This window comes from Pongo abelii, chromosome 2, assembly GCF_028885655.2.
Source record: "Pongo abelii isolate AG06213 chromosome 2, NHGRI_mPonAbe1-v2.0_pri, whole genome shotgun sequence".
In the NCBI taxonomy this organism is placed as follows: Eukaryota; Metazoa; Chordata; class Mammalia; order Primates; family Hominidae; genus Pongo; species Pongo abelii.
In genome coordinates, this window is record NC_085928.1 from 159513280 (window position 1) to 159534352 (window position 21073).

General features: G+C 34.1%; 1 protein-coding gene and 1 pseudogene across 1 annotated transcript in view; one reads left to right on the top strand and one right to left on the bottom strand.

Moving 5' to 3' along the window:
* RNF13 (ring finger protein 13) overlaps nucleotides 1-21073 on the top strand; it is a gene marked incomplete at its 5' end in the record, with an annotated part of 165747 nt that overhangs the window by 103444 nt on the left and 41230 nt on the right. Inside the window, 2 exon segments of the mRNA NM_001131724.1 lie at nucleotides 3181-3271; nucleotides 13066-13171. Of these exon segments, the coding sequence (NP_001125196.1) occupies nucleotides 3181-3271; nucleotides 13066-13171 (197 nt within the window).
* LOC112132853 (U6 spliceosomal RNA) lies at nucleotides 18229-18321 on the bottom strand (annotated as a pseudogene).

Genomic DNA, 21073 nt, shown 5'->3' on the forward strand with positions numbered 1-21073 from the left:
TTAGAGACTGAGTCATGCAGATTTCTGAAGGAGGGTATTCCAAGGAGACGGAACAACAAGTACAACAACTCAAAGATAAAGCATGCTTGGTGTTTCCAAAGTGTGGCATAAAGCCACAATGGCTGGAGTAGTGAACAAGGGAGGGAGTGGGGGGATAAGGTTAGAGAAGGAGCCCGGGGTCAAATATGATGGGCCTTGTCAGCCATGATAAGGACTTTGGAATTTATTCTAAATAAGTTTTAGGCTGGGCGCAGTGGCTCAGGCCTGTAATCCTAGCACTTTGGGAGGCCAAGGTGGGAGGATTGCCTGAGCTTGGGAGTTCAAGACCAACCTGGGCAACATTGTGAAACCCTGTCTCTACTAAATATATAAAAAATTAGCCAGGTGTGGTGGCGTGCATGCCTGTAGTCCCAGCTACTCAAGAGGCTGAACCACAAGAATCACTTGAACCTGGGAGGCAGAGGGTGCAGTGAGCCGAGATCGTGCCACTGCACTCCAGCCTGGGCGACAGAGCAAGACTCCGTCTCCAAATGATTGAATGAATGAATCAATGAATGAATAAAAAAATAAGTTTTAAACAGCTGTGTAAGGTAATATGACATATTTTATAAAAGGAGCACTTTTCCTGTTCTTTGGAGAGAACACTGAAGGTGAAAGATGAGCAAAAGTGCCAACAGAGAGAACATTTAGAAAGCTGCTGCAGCAGCCAGGCAAGAGTGATGGTGGTTTGGAGTATTAGTAGTTAAAGTCATGAGAAGTGGTAGGAATATGGCTATATTTTGAAGCTGACAGGATTTGGTATAGGGAGTAAGGGAAAGGGAGGAGTCAAGGATGATTCCAAGATGTTTAGTCTGAGAAACTAAGTGAATGGCTATGCTGTTTACAGAGATGAGAAATAGAGTTGATCGACTGAGGGAAAAGAGACATTCAGAGTTCAGTTGAGAAACTTTGTTTGAAACATCTATTAGGCAATCAAATGGAGATACTGAATGGACAATTGGATATACGAATCTGGAGAGTTTGGGGCTGGATCATTCAAATTGTAATTTATCTTTGTTTGTCAATATATACTTCACAGAGTTTTACAGATCAAAATAGAGTGTTTTAAAAGTATTTTGTGAAGTAAAACATATTTAGTTTTGTTTTCAGTAGGTAATGTTGCCATTTTCAAGATGGCTACTCATATTTGCTTACAATATTTTCTCCCTTTTTCTTAATCATTTTATTAAAGTAAGGAGCTTTCTACATCTCTTTAGATATCATAATTCAAAGAAGCTAGGTTACTTCCAATATTATTAGCCAATAGTTACAAACCAAAAGTTATTCCTTGAGTTTGTCATAGTATCTTCATGAAAGAAGAAAGCATCATACACAGGGTATATAATTCCAAGTTTTAAGTATCAAATAAAATAAGCTTTAAACTCATATGTGGTAGAGAAAATATCTTAGCAAGATAGAAAATATCTCCCAAATATGAAAAGATAATATATAGTCCTATAACAATACCTCTGCATCTATTAAAAAAAATGAAATAATGCCTGTAGCCCCAGCTACTTGGGAGGCTGAGACAGGAGGGGCACTTGAGCCCAGGAGTTACAGGCTGTAGTACACAATGGTGGCATCTGTGAATAGCCACTGCACTGCATCCTGAGCAACATAGTGAGACCCTGTCTCTTAAAAAATAAAAATAAAAATAAATGATGAGGTAGATCTGTATTTATTGACATAACAGGATATCTGAGCTGTATCATTGTGTAAAAAAAAAAGCTTACACTTTAAAAATTATATGATCCCATTGATATAAAAAATAAAATTGTATTGATCACGTTGATATAAAAATAGTGATTAAATATTTCTTGACTAATATTTTTTGTTTCTGCCCTCTTTGGGGCTTACATGTTTTTTTCTGGTGTGTATGTGCACGCGCATGTGTGTGTGTGTGAGAGAGAGAGAGAGAGAGAGAGAGAGAGAATGTGTGAGAGTTGAATGTTTATATTTGCGTAAAACAATCTAGAAGTGAAAAAAGCTTACTCTACCAAGGATATCAAGATTTTAAACCTTGTCTTTATAAGGATGAAAACAATAACAGCAAAATAGATCAGTAATTTGTAAGTTTGGGGGGAGGGGTTGACTGTATGAGGGAATTTTGGTGGGTGATGGAACATTCTATATCCTAACTGTGGTTGTGGTTATAATTGTATGTATTTGTCACAACTTACAGAACTGCTTATTACTTTAAATAAAACATTTGTCCTTGGATGGGAAGGATTATGGTTTGGTTTTGTTTTCTTTTTCTTTACTTGCCTCCCCTCCCTTTTAAATGCATAATGAATACGCATTGTTTTTAAAATGCAGAACAAAGTTATTTTGAAAACTATAAAAAGGAAACAAATGGGCCTTCACTAAAACCAAATGTGTTAAACTAACTCACAGCTAATAATGAGGCTGCTTTTTCTATTGGCAACATTAAGAGGATTGTTTTTCTTTCTATTCCTGAGTAATGGGTAATTTTTGCAAAATTCTTTTTGGATGCCATTTGATTTTGGTTTTGAATATGTGTAGAAGAGTCAAACATCTTAAGATACTAATCAAACACAAAGCTTTGCCATGAGCGCCAGGATTACAAGGAAGTAGAGACCAGCTTTCCTACCCTATTCCCTTTCTCAACCCCTGTCAGCCTTTCAGTCTGGAAAGCCAGAGATGTGTGGTATTACTTTTTAGATTGTTGTGAAGTTGTCTTTTCTTATATTCTCTGGCTTATACATCTCCTGGAAATGGGTATGTAAAAGAAGCTTTTTCTCTTTTTCATTTAGGAATTAAGTTATGTGTGGGAAGAAAACCTAAAATTTCTTCCTCATCTTTCTTCTTTAATAAGTTATGTCTAGAGAGGAAGAAATCAAATGGAAATATTAAAAATAAAAATTACATCTCAATCTTATAGACTATTGAGAGAATTCAGGTAATGTGTATATGCAAAATGTTAGTTTTGTTACTGTAAATGTTATGTTTCTCAACCATTTTGAAGATGAATAAAATCTGCAATCTGGAAAATCAAGCAATAGACAATTAAAGTTGATTGTAATTGTTTCCAGTTGCATTTGCTGCTATTATGAAGAAAGTTAAGTTGATTATACACTAAATATGGGCTTTTAAGAATAATTTCATTATTCTTTTATACAGTTGAGGTACTAAAGAAAATTGACATTCCATCTGTCTTTATTGGTGAATCATCAGCTAATTCTCTGAAAGATGAATTCACATATGAAAAAGGGTAAGTAATGGATATAAAAAATCATGTTGCTTAAAATTCTGCTTTATATTAAGGTAGAATTATATAATATTGTAATCAAGATTATGTTTCAGAATGAACTCAGTAGTGCTAAATTATCCCTTTTTAAATCATTATGCTTTTAAGACGTAGTATTTTAAAGTATTTTACTACTTTGTATGATTATGTTGAAAATATATTCATGCTAGTGAGAGTAAGTCACTCTTGTTGCTAAAAAGATAACTTTTCATTTTAAAGTTTAATCAAACTACTGGTATTTTAAAACAATGCAATTTATGCTTATATGACATTTTCTATTAAGAAATGTTTGTATATTACTAAAAAGATATTTTATATATTATAAACACAGAATCCAAAACATTGTGTTAAGTGACTAACATTTACAAAGGCAAAAAGTCAGTTTTCAAGTTTTAGAAGCTTGATTTGAATGAGAACTTTTATATGAAACTCTTCTCCCCTACCCCCACAAAATAATCTCATTACAAAGATAATATACAGATTGAAATTAACTTAAGGCACAGCTGTCTCAGCTAATACAGAAAACAGAGAGAAAATGGTACAATGAACACTTCAGAACTTCCATGACACAGATCCCCAAAACGTAGTTGAGCAGAACAGACTTTGGTCTAAGAGGAACAACAACAAAAATAATAATAAAAGCAGCAAATATTTATTGAGCATTTAGCAAAGCTGGGCACTCATGAAAGCAAGACTTCTACATTTTGTTATCCATTTAATCCTCACAACAACCCTCTAGTGGTTGTTATTATTATCACTTATTATCTACATTTGCCAGAAGAGGAAACTGGCACAATGAAATCCGATTCTAATTATTTAGGGGGAAAAGAAATCCAGGAATATTTCTGTTTGAAAATGCATAAAAAGAAGAGGGCAAGGTTTTCTGTTTACTGTTATTGTTAGTTCCCCACTACAGTGTTGATATTTAAAATACTGTTCACATATTATATGCTCAGAACATATTTTTAAGTTAAGGAATGTAATTTTGGAAGTTGTATCAAAAAACAATTATGCAAAGTGGTGTTTTGTCAGCCGTATTTGCTTGGTTAAAAGAGGGGAGAATTAGTACTTGCTTTTACCTCAATATTGCTCCCTCATTTAGAATATTCTATATATTTTAATATGTATTTTAAAGAGTATTTTTTGTTTTTAATTATAAAACCATACTTTTTAAATTAAAAAGCAATATATAGATACTAGCAAAATATGGAAAAATTGAAATACGAAACATTTAAAGTGAAAGTCTCTATATGACACTATTGTTTAACAACTACTGTTTTTTAAAAAGCCCTTTGTTTTTCCCCATATTTGATTATTCACCTTAATTAGTGATCACATGCTCATAAAATGGAACCATACAGTACCTAATAATTTGTAACCTGCTTTATTTACTTAATGTTTTGACCCTTTCCAGGTGAATACAAGTTTACAAACTCTCTTATCCCACCTCTTGGCTACAGATATATTGTGGCATTGAAAAATGTTTGAATTTTAAAAAGTTAAATAACATTCCAAATAGAATTTGAGGCAACACCCCATAATCAAACAAATTAATGTATCTGCAGTAAATATATGGCTATTTTTTCATGTCAGTTCACTTCAAGTTGACTGTCAAATGAATTGCAAACGTTATTTTTTAAAGCTTTTTAGGTTTTAGAATTGGTCATAAGGAATTGTAGACCTGTACATAAAGATCTACTCTATCTATCTATCTATCTATCTATCTATCTATCTACCTACCTACCTACCTACCTACCTGTACCTATCATCTATCTATTTATCAGTCTGTCTATTTATTATCTGTCTACCACCTACTTTACCCTCAAGCCCCCTCTCTTTCTTTCAGTGGGCAGAACTAGGAAATATATATGGCTTTTAAAGATACAATAAATCATGAGTATATACTGTTGCTTCCAATTTAAATTCAAAGGTCTAGAATTTTTACTTTATTGATCTTAAATGGGTATTTTATTTTTCTATGCTGAAAGACACCAACATAATAATATATTGTCTTTTCTAATTGTAAAGTATGTATACAACAGACTCAGAAGAAGAATATCAATGCTATTACCAACATTTTTTAAAAAACAGTTCTTTCTCTGCTTAGAGTATGTCATAATAGATAAAGTTAAATTATTATCATTATTATTATTATTTTTGAGACAGGCTGTTACTCTGTTGCTCAGGCTGGAGTGCAGTGGCATGATCTCAACTCACTGCAACCTCTGCCTCCTGATCTCAAGCGATCCTCCTACCTCAGCCTCCCCAGCAGCTGGGGGCTACAGGCAAATTCTTTTTTTAAAAGATAAGTGAAATAGTCTGTGTGCTGATGTTATAAATTGAAAACACAGGTTTATTTGATTCATTTGCTTTCAGAGTTTGGAGATTGCTCCCCTTACCCCCAAGTGTAATTTTAAAAATTATATATAAACTTTAACTCAAAATCAGTGAAACAATGTATATTCAAAGAAGTTCAGATTCCAAGTATCATCCATCTTGTCCATCTTGTTCCTCTCCCTACCTTATAAGTAACAATTAAAAAAGATTTTAATTTATTCTTTAGTTCATTAAATTTAAAAATATGTAGGAAAATATATATCTCCTCTCCCCTATCTTCTACCCTTACTGCATAAACAGTATTCCCCATCCTGCTTTTGACTTAATCATTTATCCTTGAGTAGATAGAGATATTTTTCATTCTTTTGTACAGCTGCATAGAACTCTTATTTTGTGGATGTTCCAGTTTAATCAGCCAGTCCCCTGTTGATCAGCATTTGAATCGGTTATGTTATTTTGTAATTATAAATACTGCTGTAATGCATAACCTTATGCCTAAATGTTTTCATGTTTTTGCCAGTATACTTTTGGAGTAGATTTCTAGAAGTGGGATTGCTAGTTCAGAGGTTAAATGTATATGTATTTTTGCTAGATATTGTCATTTCCCATCCATAAGGGTCATGCCAACAGTTTATGAGGGTGTCTCTTTTATTGTACCCTCACCAACAAAGTTGTTGTCAGATTTTTTTATTTTTACTAATCAGATAGGTGAGAAATGGTATTCTATTATAGTTTTCATGTGTATTTCTCATATTACAAGCACATTTGAGCATTTTTTTCTTAGGCTTAAGCGCTACTTTTATTTTTTATTAGCTGTTTACCTCTAGGCCAGTTTTTCCTATTAGATTATTGGTCATTTTCTTCCCTATTTTTAGAACTTCTGTATTTTATTAGGTGTGTTGGTCCTTTATTTTTTAATATTACAATTTTTTTTTGTATTTTGAAATTTTTATTTCACTATGGTGTTAGTTTTTTTTTAATGTAACCAAAAATCAAATCTCTCTTCCCTTGGGCTGTTGATCTTGAGTCTTAATGAAGTTTTCCCTACTCCTGTGTTATAGAGGAATTCACCCACGTTTATACTTGTATGATTTTGTTTTTAACATTAAATCTCTGGTTCATTTGTAATTTATCCTATATATGGCTTGAAGAATGGATCCAATGAAATCTTTTTCCAAATAGCCATCAGTTATTCCAATGGGTTTTTTTTTGTCCTTCCCAATGAAATTTTTAAAACAATTTTATTAAGATATATCTCACATACCATAAGGTTTACCCATTTAAAGTGTAAAATTCAGTGATTTGAGTGTATTTATAGAATTCTGCAACCATCATCACATTCTAATTTTAGAACTTTTTCAGTATCCCAAGTAGAAACCTCGTACACATTTGCAGTCACTTCCTGTTCCCCAGTCCTTCTTCGTCCACTCCAGCCCCAGGCAATCACTAATCTACTTTCTGTCTTTATGGATTTGTCTATTCTGGTTATTTCACATAAATGGAATCATATAATATTGTATGACTTTTTTTCATTTAGTGTAGTGTTTTCAAGGTTCATCATATTGTAGCATGTATTGGTACTTTATTCTTTTTATTGCTGAATAGTTTTCCATTGTATGGATATACCACGTTTTGTTTATCTATTCATCAGTTTATGGGTGGACATTTAGCTTGTTTCCACAACTTGGCTATTACGAATAATGCTTTTTTCACTATTTGTGCACAAATTTTTACATGTGCATATGTTTTTATTTCTCTTTGGTATATACCTAGAATGGAATTGTTGCATTATGTGGTAACTCTATGTTTAACACTTTGAGGAACTGCTAGACTTTTTCCCAAAGTGCCTTCACCAATTTATATTCACACCAGCAATGTATGAGGGTTCCAGTTTTTCCTGCCAAAGGAATTTAATAATCAACTGGTCTAGCTTCAGAAAAACCTGATGAGATTTTTATTGAGATTACATTATATTCATAAATTAATTTAGGAAGAATTGACATTTTTAGGATAAGTCTCCTTATTCAAGAGTGTGGTATGTCCTTTCATTTGTTCAATTCTGCTTTTTTTTTTTTTTTTTCAATTTAGAAAGGGTCTCACTCCAGTTGCACAGGCTGGACTGCAGTGGCGCCAGTTCACTGCAGCCTTGATCTCCGAGGCTCAGGTGATCCTCCCACTGCAGCCTTCTGAGTAGCTAGGACCACAGGCATGCACCACCTTGCCCAGCGAATTTTTTGTATTTTTAGTAGAGCTGGGGTTTTGCCATGTTGCCAAGGCTGGTCTTGAACTCCTGGACTCAAGCAATCTGCCCGCCTCAGCCCCACAAAGTGCTGGGATTACAGGTGTGAGTAAGCCACTTCGCCCAGCCAATTCTGTTTTTATGTATTCAGCTTTGTTTAGTTTTTTTAGTCCAAAATCTATGTGAGATAAACATTTCTTGTTAAATTTATGCCAAGATATTTTATTGTTTGCTATCGTAAGTGGAGTCTCCTCTTTCATTACATCTACTCACTGGTTTTTATTTGTACAGCTGAAAGCTCATTTTTGAGTATGGATATTATAACCTGCAATTTGACTAAATTCTCTTACTGTTGGTAGCAGTTTTTTCATATAAATAGGAATAGTTTTATCTTTTCCTTTCCAATTCTTATGCTTCTAATTGCTTTGCCTTATCTAATTGCATTGGTAATAACTTTAACACCATGTTAAATAGTAGTAGAGATAGGCATCTTTCCCTTGTTACTCCCTTTAGTAAGAAAGCTTCTCATTTCCTCTTTAAGTAAGATTCTGGTTTTTTGTCATATTAATGAAGTATTCATCAATTATTATTCATCCATTATTCTTTTTAGCTACTGTTCACTCTTTTAACTGCTTTTAAAAAGGATGATATATTCTGGATTTAACAATAGTCCATTGTTTAGATATATTCTAATTTACTTTGCCAGTAAGCCACTGGCTATAAGCATGACCTCTGGAGTAAGAGCTGTGTGGATTCAAATCCTAGCTTCCAACTTCTTAGCTGTGTGATCTTCAACAAAAAATTTATTATCTCTGGGCCGTAGCCTCTCTCCTCATTGAAATGTGAACAATAATAGAACCTACAGCATATAGCATTGCTGGAAGGATTAAACACATTAATAAAATTCTTAGAAGAATACCTGGGACATAGTAAATGCTTCATAAATGTTAACGCTTACCTTCCAATTCTTGTCTATTACAGAAAGTGCCATAATGATATCCTTGACCATATACTATGTGCAATTGCACAAATGTTTCTTTAGCAAAAGCACCTAAAAGTGGAATTTTTTGACTAAGGAGAAACAGTTTTAAATTTCAGTAAACAATTGTCATATTGCTCTTTAAAAAGGGGAACCAGTTATGTTTCCACCAACATTTTAGGAAAGCCAGTGTTTTCCCCTACTCTTGCCAGAAATACATATTATCAGTCTTTTTATGACCTCCCAATCTGACAAGAAGAAAATGAGTTGGTCCGATTAGCATTTCTTTATTCACAGGGAATAGTTTCATAAACTGTTTGATGTCCTTTGTCAATTTTGGTCTTTTAAAAACTTAAATTCTAGAAGCATTTTGTAGCTTTAATTAGGGAAGGCAAATTATTGGATAACATACAACTTTTACAAGTTGTGGGCAGAGACAAAGCTTGTTTTTGATCAGAGTGCAGTTCACTGGAGGGATTGCTGGGGTGTGGCCTTTGGGAGGGTATTTAATCTTCATGGACATATTTTCACTTTTGAAAATGAAGAGTTAGAACAAAGAATATTGAGGTTCCTTTAAGATTTCTATATTCTCTCTGATGGTTAGGGATTCTATTTTTTCACATTTAATCCCTAGCACCGGGCCCATTGACTATATCACAGTAGATAGTAAATTCTAATGAAATTAAACTGCTTTTATGCTACCTCAGAATTCCTCAAGAAGACAGAGCAGTGCACTGGCAGTAAATGGGGACACAGGGCTGAGCACAGAGCCTGTTTATTAAGTGATGTAAGATGTTTAATGAGGCAGCTGTGAGCTTTGTCTGAAAGGAGCAAGTTCAAGCAAGTAGTCGGATGAAATGGTGGGGATATCCAGCAGTTGGGCTGAATACAGGTTATTGCCTGGAAAGCTGATCTATAGACAGAAGGCTCTGCTGTGTGGCTGTAAATCCACTGAGGCTCAGTAGTTTGATTGGTGGGGGTTGGATGTCAGAAAAGAACAGACAAGACTTCATGTGTCAACAGAAGGATGGGGAAATTAGACAGGTTATTATTATCAAGCTTAAGCCTAGGCAGCTGGTTTGAAATTAGCCTGGGAAGTCACACAAAGGAAAATAAGACCTTATTTTCTGGGTTGCTTAGGACTCTGCTTCAATGATCAAATCTTAGCTGCAGAGCTCATGAGATGTGCTGTATTTAGGCATGGACATGGAGGCAGTGTGGTAGGATACTTAACCTGTTTAAATACCTTCTTCCTCAAATACAGATTAATCTGGGACTAGGGCAAGGATAAGTCTGCAAGTTCAGCTGTGGGAGACCTGGGCTGACAGAAGAAATAGAAATGGAGCCAGAGGACTGAAATTACATTGTAGTTCTGTTGTAGTTCCCTGTATCATCACTATCACTACATCCACCATTAGCAATTTGGTTAAGAAAAAAACAGTATCTTGAGTGTACATTGAGCTTTTGATTCAAGATGCTCAAAACCTTTTTTTTTTTTTTTTTTTTTTTTTTTTTTGAGACAGAGCCTCACTATGTCACCCAGGTTGGAATGCAGTGGTGCGATCTCAGCTCACTGCAACCTCTGCCTCCTGGGTTCAAGCTAAGGTTCCAGCCTTAGCCCCTGGGGTAGCTGGGACTACAGCCCAGGGGTGCTGGCCACTATGCCTGGTTAATTTTTTTTTTTTGTATTTTTAGTAGAGACGGGGTTTTGCCATGTTGGCCAGGCTGGTCTCAAACTCCTGTGGCCTCAAGTGATCCACCCACCGTGGCCTCCCAAAGTGCTGGGATTACAGGCGAGATGCTCAGAATCTTTTATCAATTGTTGACCCTTTAAAATCCTCACAATATATCTTGACAGTAAACTAAAATGGTATTTAGTTTATAATGGAAAGCATTAATAGGATATGTGGAATATTAGATTTAGAACCTGGGCGTATGAATCTTAGCATAATGCTTACTGGGAAATTCTGAAATTGATTCCATTTCTATAGTTACAAGCACACAGGAAGTTCCTAGTTCACTGGGACTTCTTGATTTGTTCTTTTAGCTTGCTCCTTCTCACCTAGAAGCTCTGTTTATTTCTGAGCAACCCTGGGGCTTGTCTCATAGGACAGGATTTATTTATCTCATCAAGGCTGAATGTGCCTTAGGAAGTCATAAAAATAAAAAGAGAAGGAAAAAAAAAACAGAACACGAGAGTTGTAAGCCTTCCTACTGCTGAGATACTAAGTTACAATGGGTTGAATTTAGGATATGCAATAGTCTGGCTTCTAAACCCTGACAGTGTTTATTTATAGCAGGTTAGTGGCTGTGGGGTAGGGAGGTTATAGAGGATTAGCGTCTCATGGAAAGGCTCTTATACTTAAAAGTGGTACCACTGGCTCAGGGCAGTTTCAGAGGGTATGTGCCAGGAACAGGGATTTTATTTGCAGAGCTGGCTGGCCTCGTGCTGGAAGAGATGGTATCAAATAGAGCAGCTTAGGCCCTGCTGCTGCTGATTTTCTTTTTTACACTGATGATATATTAGTTACTTTAGTATTTTGTGCAAAGCTATACAAATGTGTGTGAAATCCTTTGTCATCCCCCATTCTGCTGGAAAGTGAAGTAAAAAGCTACTTGTATTCTAGCAATCGTAGCAATTTTTGGAAAGTTTAAATTATTGGGGTAAATTCCTGGTATTTTCTTTTTTGTTTGTTGAAGCTTGATAGAGCCCCTTGTGTGAGTGTATAAGAAATAATAGCATGAAGATTTAAAAATAGTCTCGGAAAAAAATAAGTTGCATACATGTTATTTGTCTTAAGTGCTATGGTGTCCTAAGCACCTCTGTATGAGGAAAGGAGTAAATTTGTTTTTATTTTCCTTTATACTGAGAACGATTGTTTTGCATTGAACCTTTCTGTTATGAAATACCTGGCTTTACTACTTAAAAAATTAACTAGCAGTGGATAACAGAGTAGCTTTGCTGGCACCATACTAGTCTAGTAGCACAGTGGACCCAATGGAGTCATCTGTCATATCTGTCATATTACCGAACATTATATAGACTCTTCCCTAAACTAAGGATATTTTTAATGCAGAGCTTTGATGCCATGTTAAAATTTCCTCATGCAACACAAATGATGTGCTTATTCTGATTACAGTTTTATTTCATGGGTCCCTGTCAATTTTTGTAATGATAATGTCACAGTAATAACATGGTTAACGATAAATGAGAATTAAGGCATGTAGCATTTCCTATTCCCCACCTTACAACATACACATTTCTGTAGTTTTTTTCAGTCCAGTGGTGGAGAAGGTGGGGGATATACAGGAAGCCATAACTCTTATGAATTATTTGACCAGTTTTTCATTCCATATCTCATAGATAATTGTAGAGTATAGGACCTGTATCCATTGTACCTGACACAACAGATACACGTAAAGCAGATAGGGAGGAAACAGTATAATTTTTATCAGTACTGACTCTAGAGTTTTTCCATAGGAAGAACTTATGAATAGTAATTTGATTGAGGTGGAGGTTCTTTTTGGTACCCAAGGTACTACCATGATTTTACATATAAAATATAACTTTTGCCCCAGTTACTAAATTCAATAAACAACATCTCTAGACCTGCCGTGGTGGCTCACGCCTGTAATCCCAGCACTTTGGGAGGCCAAGGCAGGCGGATCACCTGAGGTCAAGAATTCAAGACCACCCTGGCCAACATGGCAAAACCCTCTCTACTAATAAAAATACAAAAATTAGCAGGGTATGGTGGCAGGCACCTGTAATCCCAGCTACTCAGGAGGCTGAGGTGGGAGAATCACTTGAACCCCGGAGGTGAAGGTTGCAGTGAGCTGAGATTGCACCACTGTACTCCAGCCTGGGCAACAGAACAAGGCTCCATCTCGAGAAAATAAAGTAAAATAAAATAAATAAATAAATAACATATCTCCAGGATAGACAGTATTGATTGGCTAGTTTTCTTTACCCGGTTTAATCATATAGGCATGCTATTAGGAAAAATATATAAAATAGACTTAAAGATGTAGAAAGCATTCCTTAAATTATTGAAAGTCATATTTTAGAAAATGAAATGTATGTAGTGGATTTAATTGTAATGTCTATATGTCTGTTTTTAAAAATATTTTTTCTTGTTTTTAATTAACATCAGAATTTGACAACTCTTCATTTCTCAATTATTGATTTTTGTTTTCTTCTAGGGGCCACCTTATCTTAGTTCCAGAATTTAGTCTTCCTTTGGAATACTACCTAATTCCCTTCCTTATTATAGTGGGCATCTGTCTCATCTTGATAGTCATTTTCATGGTAGGTACATTAACTATTAATAATTTTTAAAAAATAGTATGGATGAATCTAAAACATTGTATTGAGTGAGAGAATTTAAACAATATGTACATAAAAGAGTACATATTGTATAAATTCATTTATATGAAGTTCTAGAAGAAACAAATATAATGTGAATAGGAAAAAGTAAGAATGGTGATTTCCTCGGGGGGGTGGTTAGAGAGAAGTGATCAATTTACTGAAAAGAGTATAAGGGAACTTTTGGGGGATGACAGTCGTGTTCTGTATCTTGTTAGAGATGTGGGTTGCAAAAATGCATGGTATGTGTCTGGATTCACAAAATTAGTTGTGTTGTACATTTCATTATATGTAAATTTTACCTCAAAATGAACTGTAAAAAAAATTTACTAGACCTAGTAATGATATGCATGCCAAAGTATTTTAGGGAAAGTACACTGATATCTGCAACTTACTTTAAAATACACTGTAAAAAAATAAGAGGAAAAAGTAAGATGTATTGATGGGTAAATAGAGATGTGACAAAAAGCATAGTAAAATGTTAATTATATAATCCAGGTGGATATATGGGTATTTATTATAAAATTCAACTCTTCTGTATGTTTGCAATTTTTTATATTAAAGTATAAAAAAATAATGTGAGAGCTTAAGGTTAAGGGGGAATGACATATTATTTCTCCATAACGGTGCTTATCAAAATATGGTCACAAGACTATTAGTAGGTCTGCAAGGTCAAAATTATTATGCAGTAATATTAAGGTAGTATTTCCTTTGGTCACTCTCATTCTCTTAGAGGTGTATAGTAAAAATTTCTAGAGGCTACATGATGTGCAATATCAAAATATTTGAAAACAGAAGCAGTTTGAAAATCCCTCTGTATTCTATTTGGACAGATATTAAAATAGATTTGCAAAGATATAAAACAGTCCCACTCTTCTTGCCAACTTCTTTGTCATAAAGAATACGTATTTTAATATTCAGTACATTTATTATTATATTGAATTCATAGATTAGTTTACAGATTAAATGCTATCTTTAAAATGTTCAGTCTTCCTATGATGCTATGGTATTTTTAAATTTACTTATTTAGGTCTTTCCATCAGTTAAATAATTTTTTTCCTATAAATGTTTTGCATGTCTTTTTTTAGACTTATTACACATATAGTAAGTTTTTCTTGCTACCAAAAAAGGGATTTTTGAAATTATATTTTATAATTGGTTATTCTTATAATTGAGTATTAGAGCATTGCTTTTTATTAAACATTTAATTTTGGAATAATGTTAAGATTTACAGAAAGTTTGCAAAGAAGAGAATTCCTGTTCATCCGTCATCTACTTTCCTGCATTGTTCACATTTTACATTGCCGGGAGACTTTTGTCAAAACTAAGAAACTGACATTGGTACATTACTATTAACTAAACTCCACATTTTGGATTTTACCAGGTTTTTCATTAATGTACTCTTTCTGTTCCAGGATCAAATCTAGGATACCACATTGTATTTCATTATCCTGTCTTCCCTCTGGTCTATGACAATTTTGCTGTTCTTGTTTTTCATGGCCTTGATAGTTTTGAGGAGTACTAGCCAGGTATCCTGTAGAATGTCTCTCAACCTGATTTTTTTCTCATGATTAGACAAGGCTACAGGTTTTTCAAAAGAGTATCACAGACGTGAAGTGCCCTTCTCATCACATCATATTTGGGGGTATATGGTATCTGTAGAACATCACTGATGATGCTAACCTTCATCCCTTGGTTAAGGTAGTGTTTGCTGAATTTCTCCACTTATAAAGTTAATAGTTTTTCCTTTTTCTACTCTTTTCTTTCTTTAGAAGTGAGGCACTAAGTATAGCCCACCCTTAAGGTGGGAAGGGGAGGGCATATCTGCATTATTTGAAATTCTTCTGCAAGGAAGATTTTTCTCTTCTCAGCATTTATTTATTCAACCACTTATATTAGTATGCACTCATGTATATTTATTTTATACTTAGGTTATAATCCAGTAATATTCATACATTATTTTTGTTTTTTGATTGTTTTTAAATTGTTTAACTTTGGCTCTTGTCATGCTGGATCTTGTGTTCCTTTGATTCAATGCTATCCCTTTTTTTTTTTTATTATTAAGCACTTCTTGACTACTACCTTGTACTATAAGATGCTTCAGGTTCATCTTATATTTTTTATATTTTTCTTGTCCCAGCCCTAGCATCAGACCTTTTCCCAAGGAGTCGTGGTTTTTTTTAATTAGAGAGCTATATTTAGAAAGCAAGGTTTGGTCAGGGGACATTATCGATTTTTATATATTAATCATGTAATCATGTCATTAATCATGTAATCATGTAACAGATTCCATTATGGTAATTTGTTTGTTGATTCCCTTGGGGTTTCAGCATAGAAGCAAGAAAGTAGAGAGTAAGTTAGAAAACCAAAAAACAGACAAACAAAAATACCCTTGGAAAACCAGGAGTACAAGTAAATATCCTTGTAGAAAGAATATAGACTAAAATCTTAAAATAAACATTATTAAATGGTGATATGCTAGAAGCCTTCCCTTGAAATGCAAGAGCAGCGGGGCCGGGTGCGGTGGCTCACACCTGTAATCCCAGCACTTTGGGAGGCCAAGGCGGGCGGATCACCTGAGGTCAGGAGTTCAAGACCAGCCTGGCCAACATGGTGAAACCCCGTCTCTACTAAAAATACAAAATTTAGCTGGGCATGGTGGCAGGCGTCTGTAATCACAGCTACTCGGGAGGCTGAGGCAGGAGAATCATTTGCACCCAGGAGGCAGAGGTTGCAGTGAGCCAAGATCACGCCATTGCACTCCAGCCTGGGCAACAAGATCGAAACTCCATCTCAAAAAAAAAAAAAAAAAAAAAAAAAAAAGTGAAGAACAGGAAATGGATGTCTGTTGTTGTACCTCCTTTAACATTGTGCTATATTTTTTGGGAAAATAAAGGGGAAAAAGCAGTATAAATCCTGGACATAAATCAGATTTTTATTTGCTTGACTTTTTAAAATGGGTACTGGATTATATGTTTTTTATCTGTTGTAATAATAATTCGTTTTTCTCTCTTTTATCATGTTTATGTTGGGTTACATTAATATGCTTTGTAAATTTTGAAATTCCTTATATTCTGGGGATAAATCCTGTTTATGATGTATAAATTTTGTCCTTACATCTCTGGATTATTCAGATTTCTAATATAGATTACTTTTTTATACTTGGATATCGATGTAAAAATTCTAGAATATTAGCAATCTGAATATTCAGGTAAAAGAAAGCTTTGGTTTTATGGGGCCAGAATAACCTTGACATCAAAACTAGACAATCCCTTGAGCACTGTTGGTAGGAAGGTAGAATGAACAACCACTAAAGAAGACAGTATGGCAACTCCTCAAAAAATAAAACATGGATCTGGTAATTCCACTTCTGGGTATATACCAAAAAGAATTCAAAGCAAAGACTCGAATAGATATTTGTACACCATGTTCATAGCAATATTATTTACAATAGCCAATGATGAAAGCACCCAAGTGTGCATTGACGGATGAATGGATAAACAAGATGTGGAGTATGCATACAATGGAATATTATTCAGTGTTATTGAGGAAGGAAATTCTGACACATGCTACAACATAGATGAAACTTGAAGACTTTATGCTACGTGAAATAAGCCAGTCACAAAAGGACAAATACTGATTGTACTTATACGAGGTACCTAGAGTAGCGAAATTCATAGAGACAGAAACTAGAATGGTGGTTGCCAGGGACTGAGGGGACTGAGGAAGGGGGAGTTATTGTTTAATGGATACAGAGTTTCAGCTTAATAAGATGAAGGCTGTGAATGGATGGTAGTGATGGTAGCACAGCAGTATGAATGTACTTAAGCCATCGAACTGTACACTTAAACGTGGTTGAGATAGTAAGGTTTATGTTGTGTATATTTTACCATAATTTTAAAATTAACTAGGCAATCAAAATTATAGCCTCATAAAACTAAGCTTTCTCTTACTTTCTAAAGTAGTTTTTTTTTTTAAAGAAAATTGGGGTTATCTGTTACTTGACATTTTTATAGAGGATGCCTATAAAATCATCTAGGTCTAGTGACCTTTTCATAGTTATATAGACATTCAGATGGTTTTCCAGTTCCTACTAAAGTATTTCTAAGAAATTTCCTGTTTTCAAGTGTATTGGAATAAAGTGATTTATAATATTCATATACTCAACAATTTAAAGAGAATTTCTACTATTTGTGGAATAAGTTATCTTTATTCATATCCATCTGTGCCTTTCACAATGTTGTCAGAAATTATTGCCTTATTAGTCTTTCAAAGAAGTAGGCTTTCATTCAATAAATATTTATTCTGTACCTATGGTGAACTAGGCACTGTTCAAGGGTCTGCAGATTCATCAGTAAACAAAATCAGTAAAAATCCATGATGTTAAGCAGCTTACATTTTAGTAGAACTTAATGCTAAATTCTTTACTTTATCTTTATCATGAATTTTTGTTCTTATCATTTTCTTTCTTCTACCTTGTCTGGTTGTATGGCTTTTCTTTTTCTAGTTTATTCAGCCAAATGCTTATTTTTTTCTTTCTAGTATATGCATTTAGGTTATAAATTTTTCTGCAACAATAACTTTAGCTGAAACCCACAACTTTTGATAAGGAAAATTCTTATTTTCATTTGACTTAAATTTAAAAGTTTTTCATTTTAATATAGGATGTTTCTTTATCACTCTTAATGTTTCAATCCATATGAAGGGGGAACTCAGTTACTATAGCTCTTAGCCCTTCTCTGCCCATTTACTCTTTCCACCTTAGAGGAGATAAAGTGTCTTGTCTGACACTTTAGGAAGGGCAAATTGGGCACACTTGGTTCAGCTCCACCATCTTTGTTTTGTTATTAACCTGACTTTGGGACATAGATGTTCATTCAGCTCCTCCAGGGTTAGGGCTGGTTCTGCAATTCTGCGGCAGGGTGAAGGGAAGGCCTACTTCATTCCAAAGTTGTCTTTGTCTATATCTGAGTGGCTAAGGCAACCTAATTCTATTGCTCAATAAAAAGTTCTGTTTCTTGCACTGCACAGGGGTCATGCTAATCTTCTCTGTATCATTCCAATTTTAGTATTTGTGTTGCTGAAACGAGTACAGAAAGTTCTGTTTCTCTCTCCAGTGAGTTGTTTCACCTTCATCCTTCTGGCCAGTACATGGTCTTATTTCTCAAGTTATTTAGAATCCAGGTGGCAAAGGGGCATGCTGATTATAACACCCCCTTAGAAATGTAGATATTCATTATGATTTGTTCTGTGACTTATGAATTATTTCAGTACAGTTTTACATTTCCAAAATATGTATTTTTTTCCTTATGGATTTCTAATTCAGTTGTGTTGAGGTAAGAAAACATTGTATGTTATGGATTCTTTGATTATTTTCAAAAACCTCCTTTGTGGCATGGTTTTCTGATTAAATTTTGTAAACATTCCATGTGTGTGAAAACATGTGAAGTGCAGTTCTATGTCCATTAGTTCGAACTTGTGAATTTGTTTTGTCTAGTCTTTTATTTTAACAGCTTTATTGAGACATAATTAATGTAACCTAAAATTAACTCATTTAAAGTGCACAGTACAATAATTTTAAGTATATTCATGGAATTATGCAACCATCACCACAATCGTTAATAATTTTCTGCATTCTTTTTCTATTTTCTGAAGCAGTGCTAAGAATAGAACAATATTATGACGCACATTTTATTGTAATTTTAAATTTCCTGGTAGCCAAATTTAAAAGGTTAAAAAAAGGAAACAGATGAGATTAATTTTAATACTATATTTATTTAACTCAATAAATCTAAAATATATAACAATATTCAGTTAATACAAATATATGATATTTTTACATTCTTTTTGTATAGTGTCTTTGTAATCTGGTGTCTATTTTATACTTACAGTACATCCCAATTCAGACTATCTATGTTTCAAGTGCTCAGTAGTCGCATGTACTTGGTGGCTACCATATTGGACAGCACAGGTCTATAGTCTTCTAAATTTTTTGTGTGCTTAAGCTATAAGTTGCCGAGCTTGTGAATGTATGTATTTCACTATTTTGTTTCTAGATGAGGTGTTGTTTTTATTGTTGTCATGACTCTCCTAATGATGCTTTTTGCCTTAAATTCTATTTGCTTGATAGTCTAGCTTTTCTTTTGCTTAATATTTTCATGGTAGATCTTTATCCCTTTATTTTATTTTTTATGTTAATTTGGTTATTTTATGCAGGGTCTTGCTCTATCACCCAGGCTGGAGTGCAGTGGCACAATCATAGCTCACTATAACCTCAAGTGATCCTCCCACCTCAGCCTCCCAAGTAGCTGGGACTAGAGGCGCATATCACCATGCCCAGCTAATAGTTTTTATTTTTTTTTGTAGAGATGGGGCCTCTCTATGTTGCTTAGGCTAGTCTCAAACTCCTGGGCTCAAGCAGTCCTTCAGCCTTGGCCTCCCAAAGCACTGGAATTACAGGTGTGAGCCACTGCACCTGGTCCTATCCCTTTATTTTTTACTTTTATTTTTGTCCTAATGTATCATTCAGTTTTAATCTTGTGTCTTGTAAATAGCATATGATTAGAATTTTTTTCTTATACAATGTGATACACTCCTTTTGAAAACTTGTGAATTTCATCCATTTAACATATATTGTGATCACACATGTATTTGGATTAATTTCTATTGTTTACTTTTTTTTCTGTATTTTCTTCTGTGTAAATTTGCGATAGTAACTTTTACTTTCTTTTTCCTATTGATATGAAAATTTGCATTATATTGCTGTTCTTTTAGTGGTTACCATTAAACTTTAAAAAAATTTATGGAGGTATGATTTGACATAATAAATTACACATATTTAAATTGTACACTTTGGTAAGTTTTGACGTAGGTTTATATGCATATATATCACTTATACATGTGTATACCACATATATCATCCATATGTAACAGATATGTATGTATATACCTGCGAAACCACCACCACCACCCTAATAATGAAATATTGAAATATTAATGAAAGATAATGAAATATTAACCACCCTAAAAAGTTTGGCAATGCCTTCCTTCTACCCCTTCCAACTTTTCCTTCATCCTCCCCTCCCTACCCTTCTCCATGCCCAGACAACTACAAATCTGATTTTAGTCACTATAGATTACTTTGCATTTTCTACAGCTTTATATAAATGGAATCATAAAGTCTGTACTCTTTTGTGTCTGTATTCTTTCTGTCACCATAATTATTTTGAGATTTGTATATGTTATTGAGTGCATGGATTGTTCTTTCCTTTTTATTGCTGAGATATATTCCATTGTGTGAATATACCATGATTTGTTTACCCATTTACCTATTGATCAACATTGGGGTTGTTTCTAGTTTTTGGCTATTACAAATAAAGCTGACATGGACATTTGTTGTATGGAAATATGCTTTCATTTCTATTGGGTAAGTATATCTAGGAGTGGGACAGTTGGGTCACAGGATAAATGTGTGTTTAGATTCATAAGAAATTGCCAAGCTCTTTTACAAAGTGGTTGTACCATTTTACAATCCCACCAGAAAGTGTATGAGAGTGCCAGTCCCTCCACTTCCATGCCAACGCTTGGTATAGTCAGTCTTTTACATCTTAGTCACTCTAATAGGTATATTGTATTATAGTATTTGTGATTTGAATTTTTGTTTTCCTATTGACTACTAGTAGACGTTGCACATCTCTTCAAGAGCTTATTTGCTATTTGTATGTCTTGTATGGTGAAGTATCTTCAAATATTTTGTCCATTTTCTTCTGTTGGGTAACTTGTTTTCTTATTATTGAGTTTTGAGAGGTTTATATATATATATATTCTGGATACAAATCCCTTATC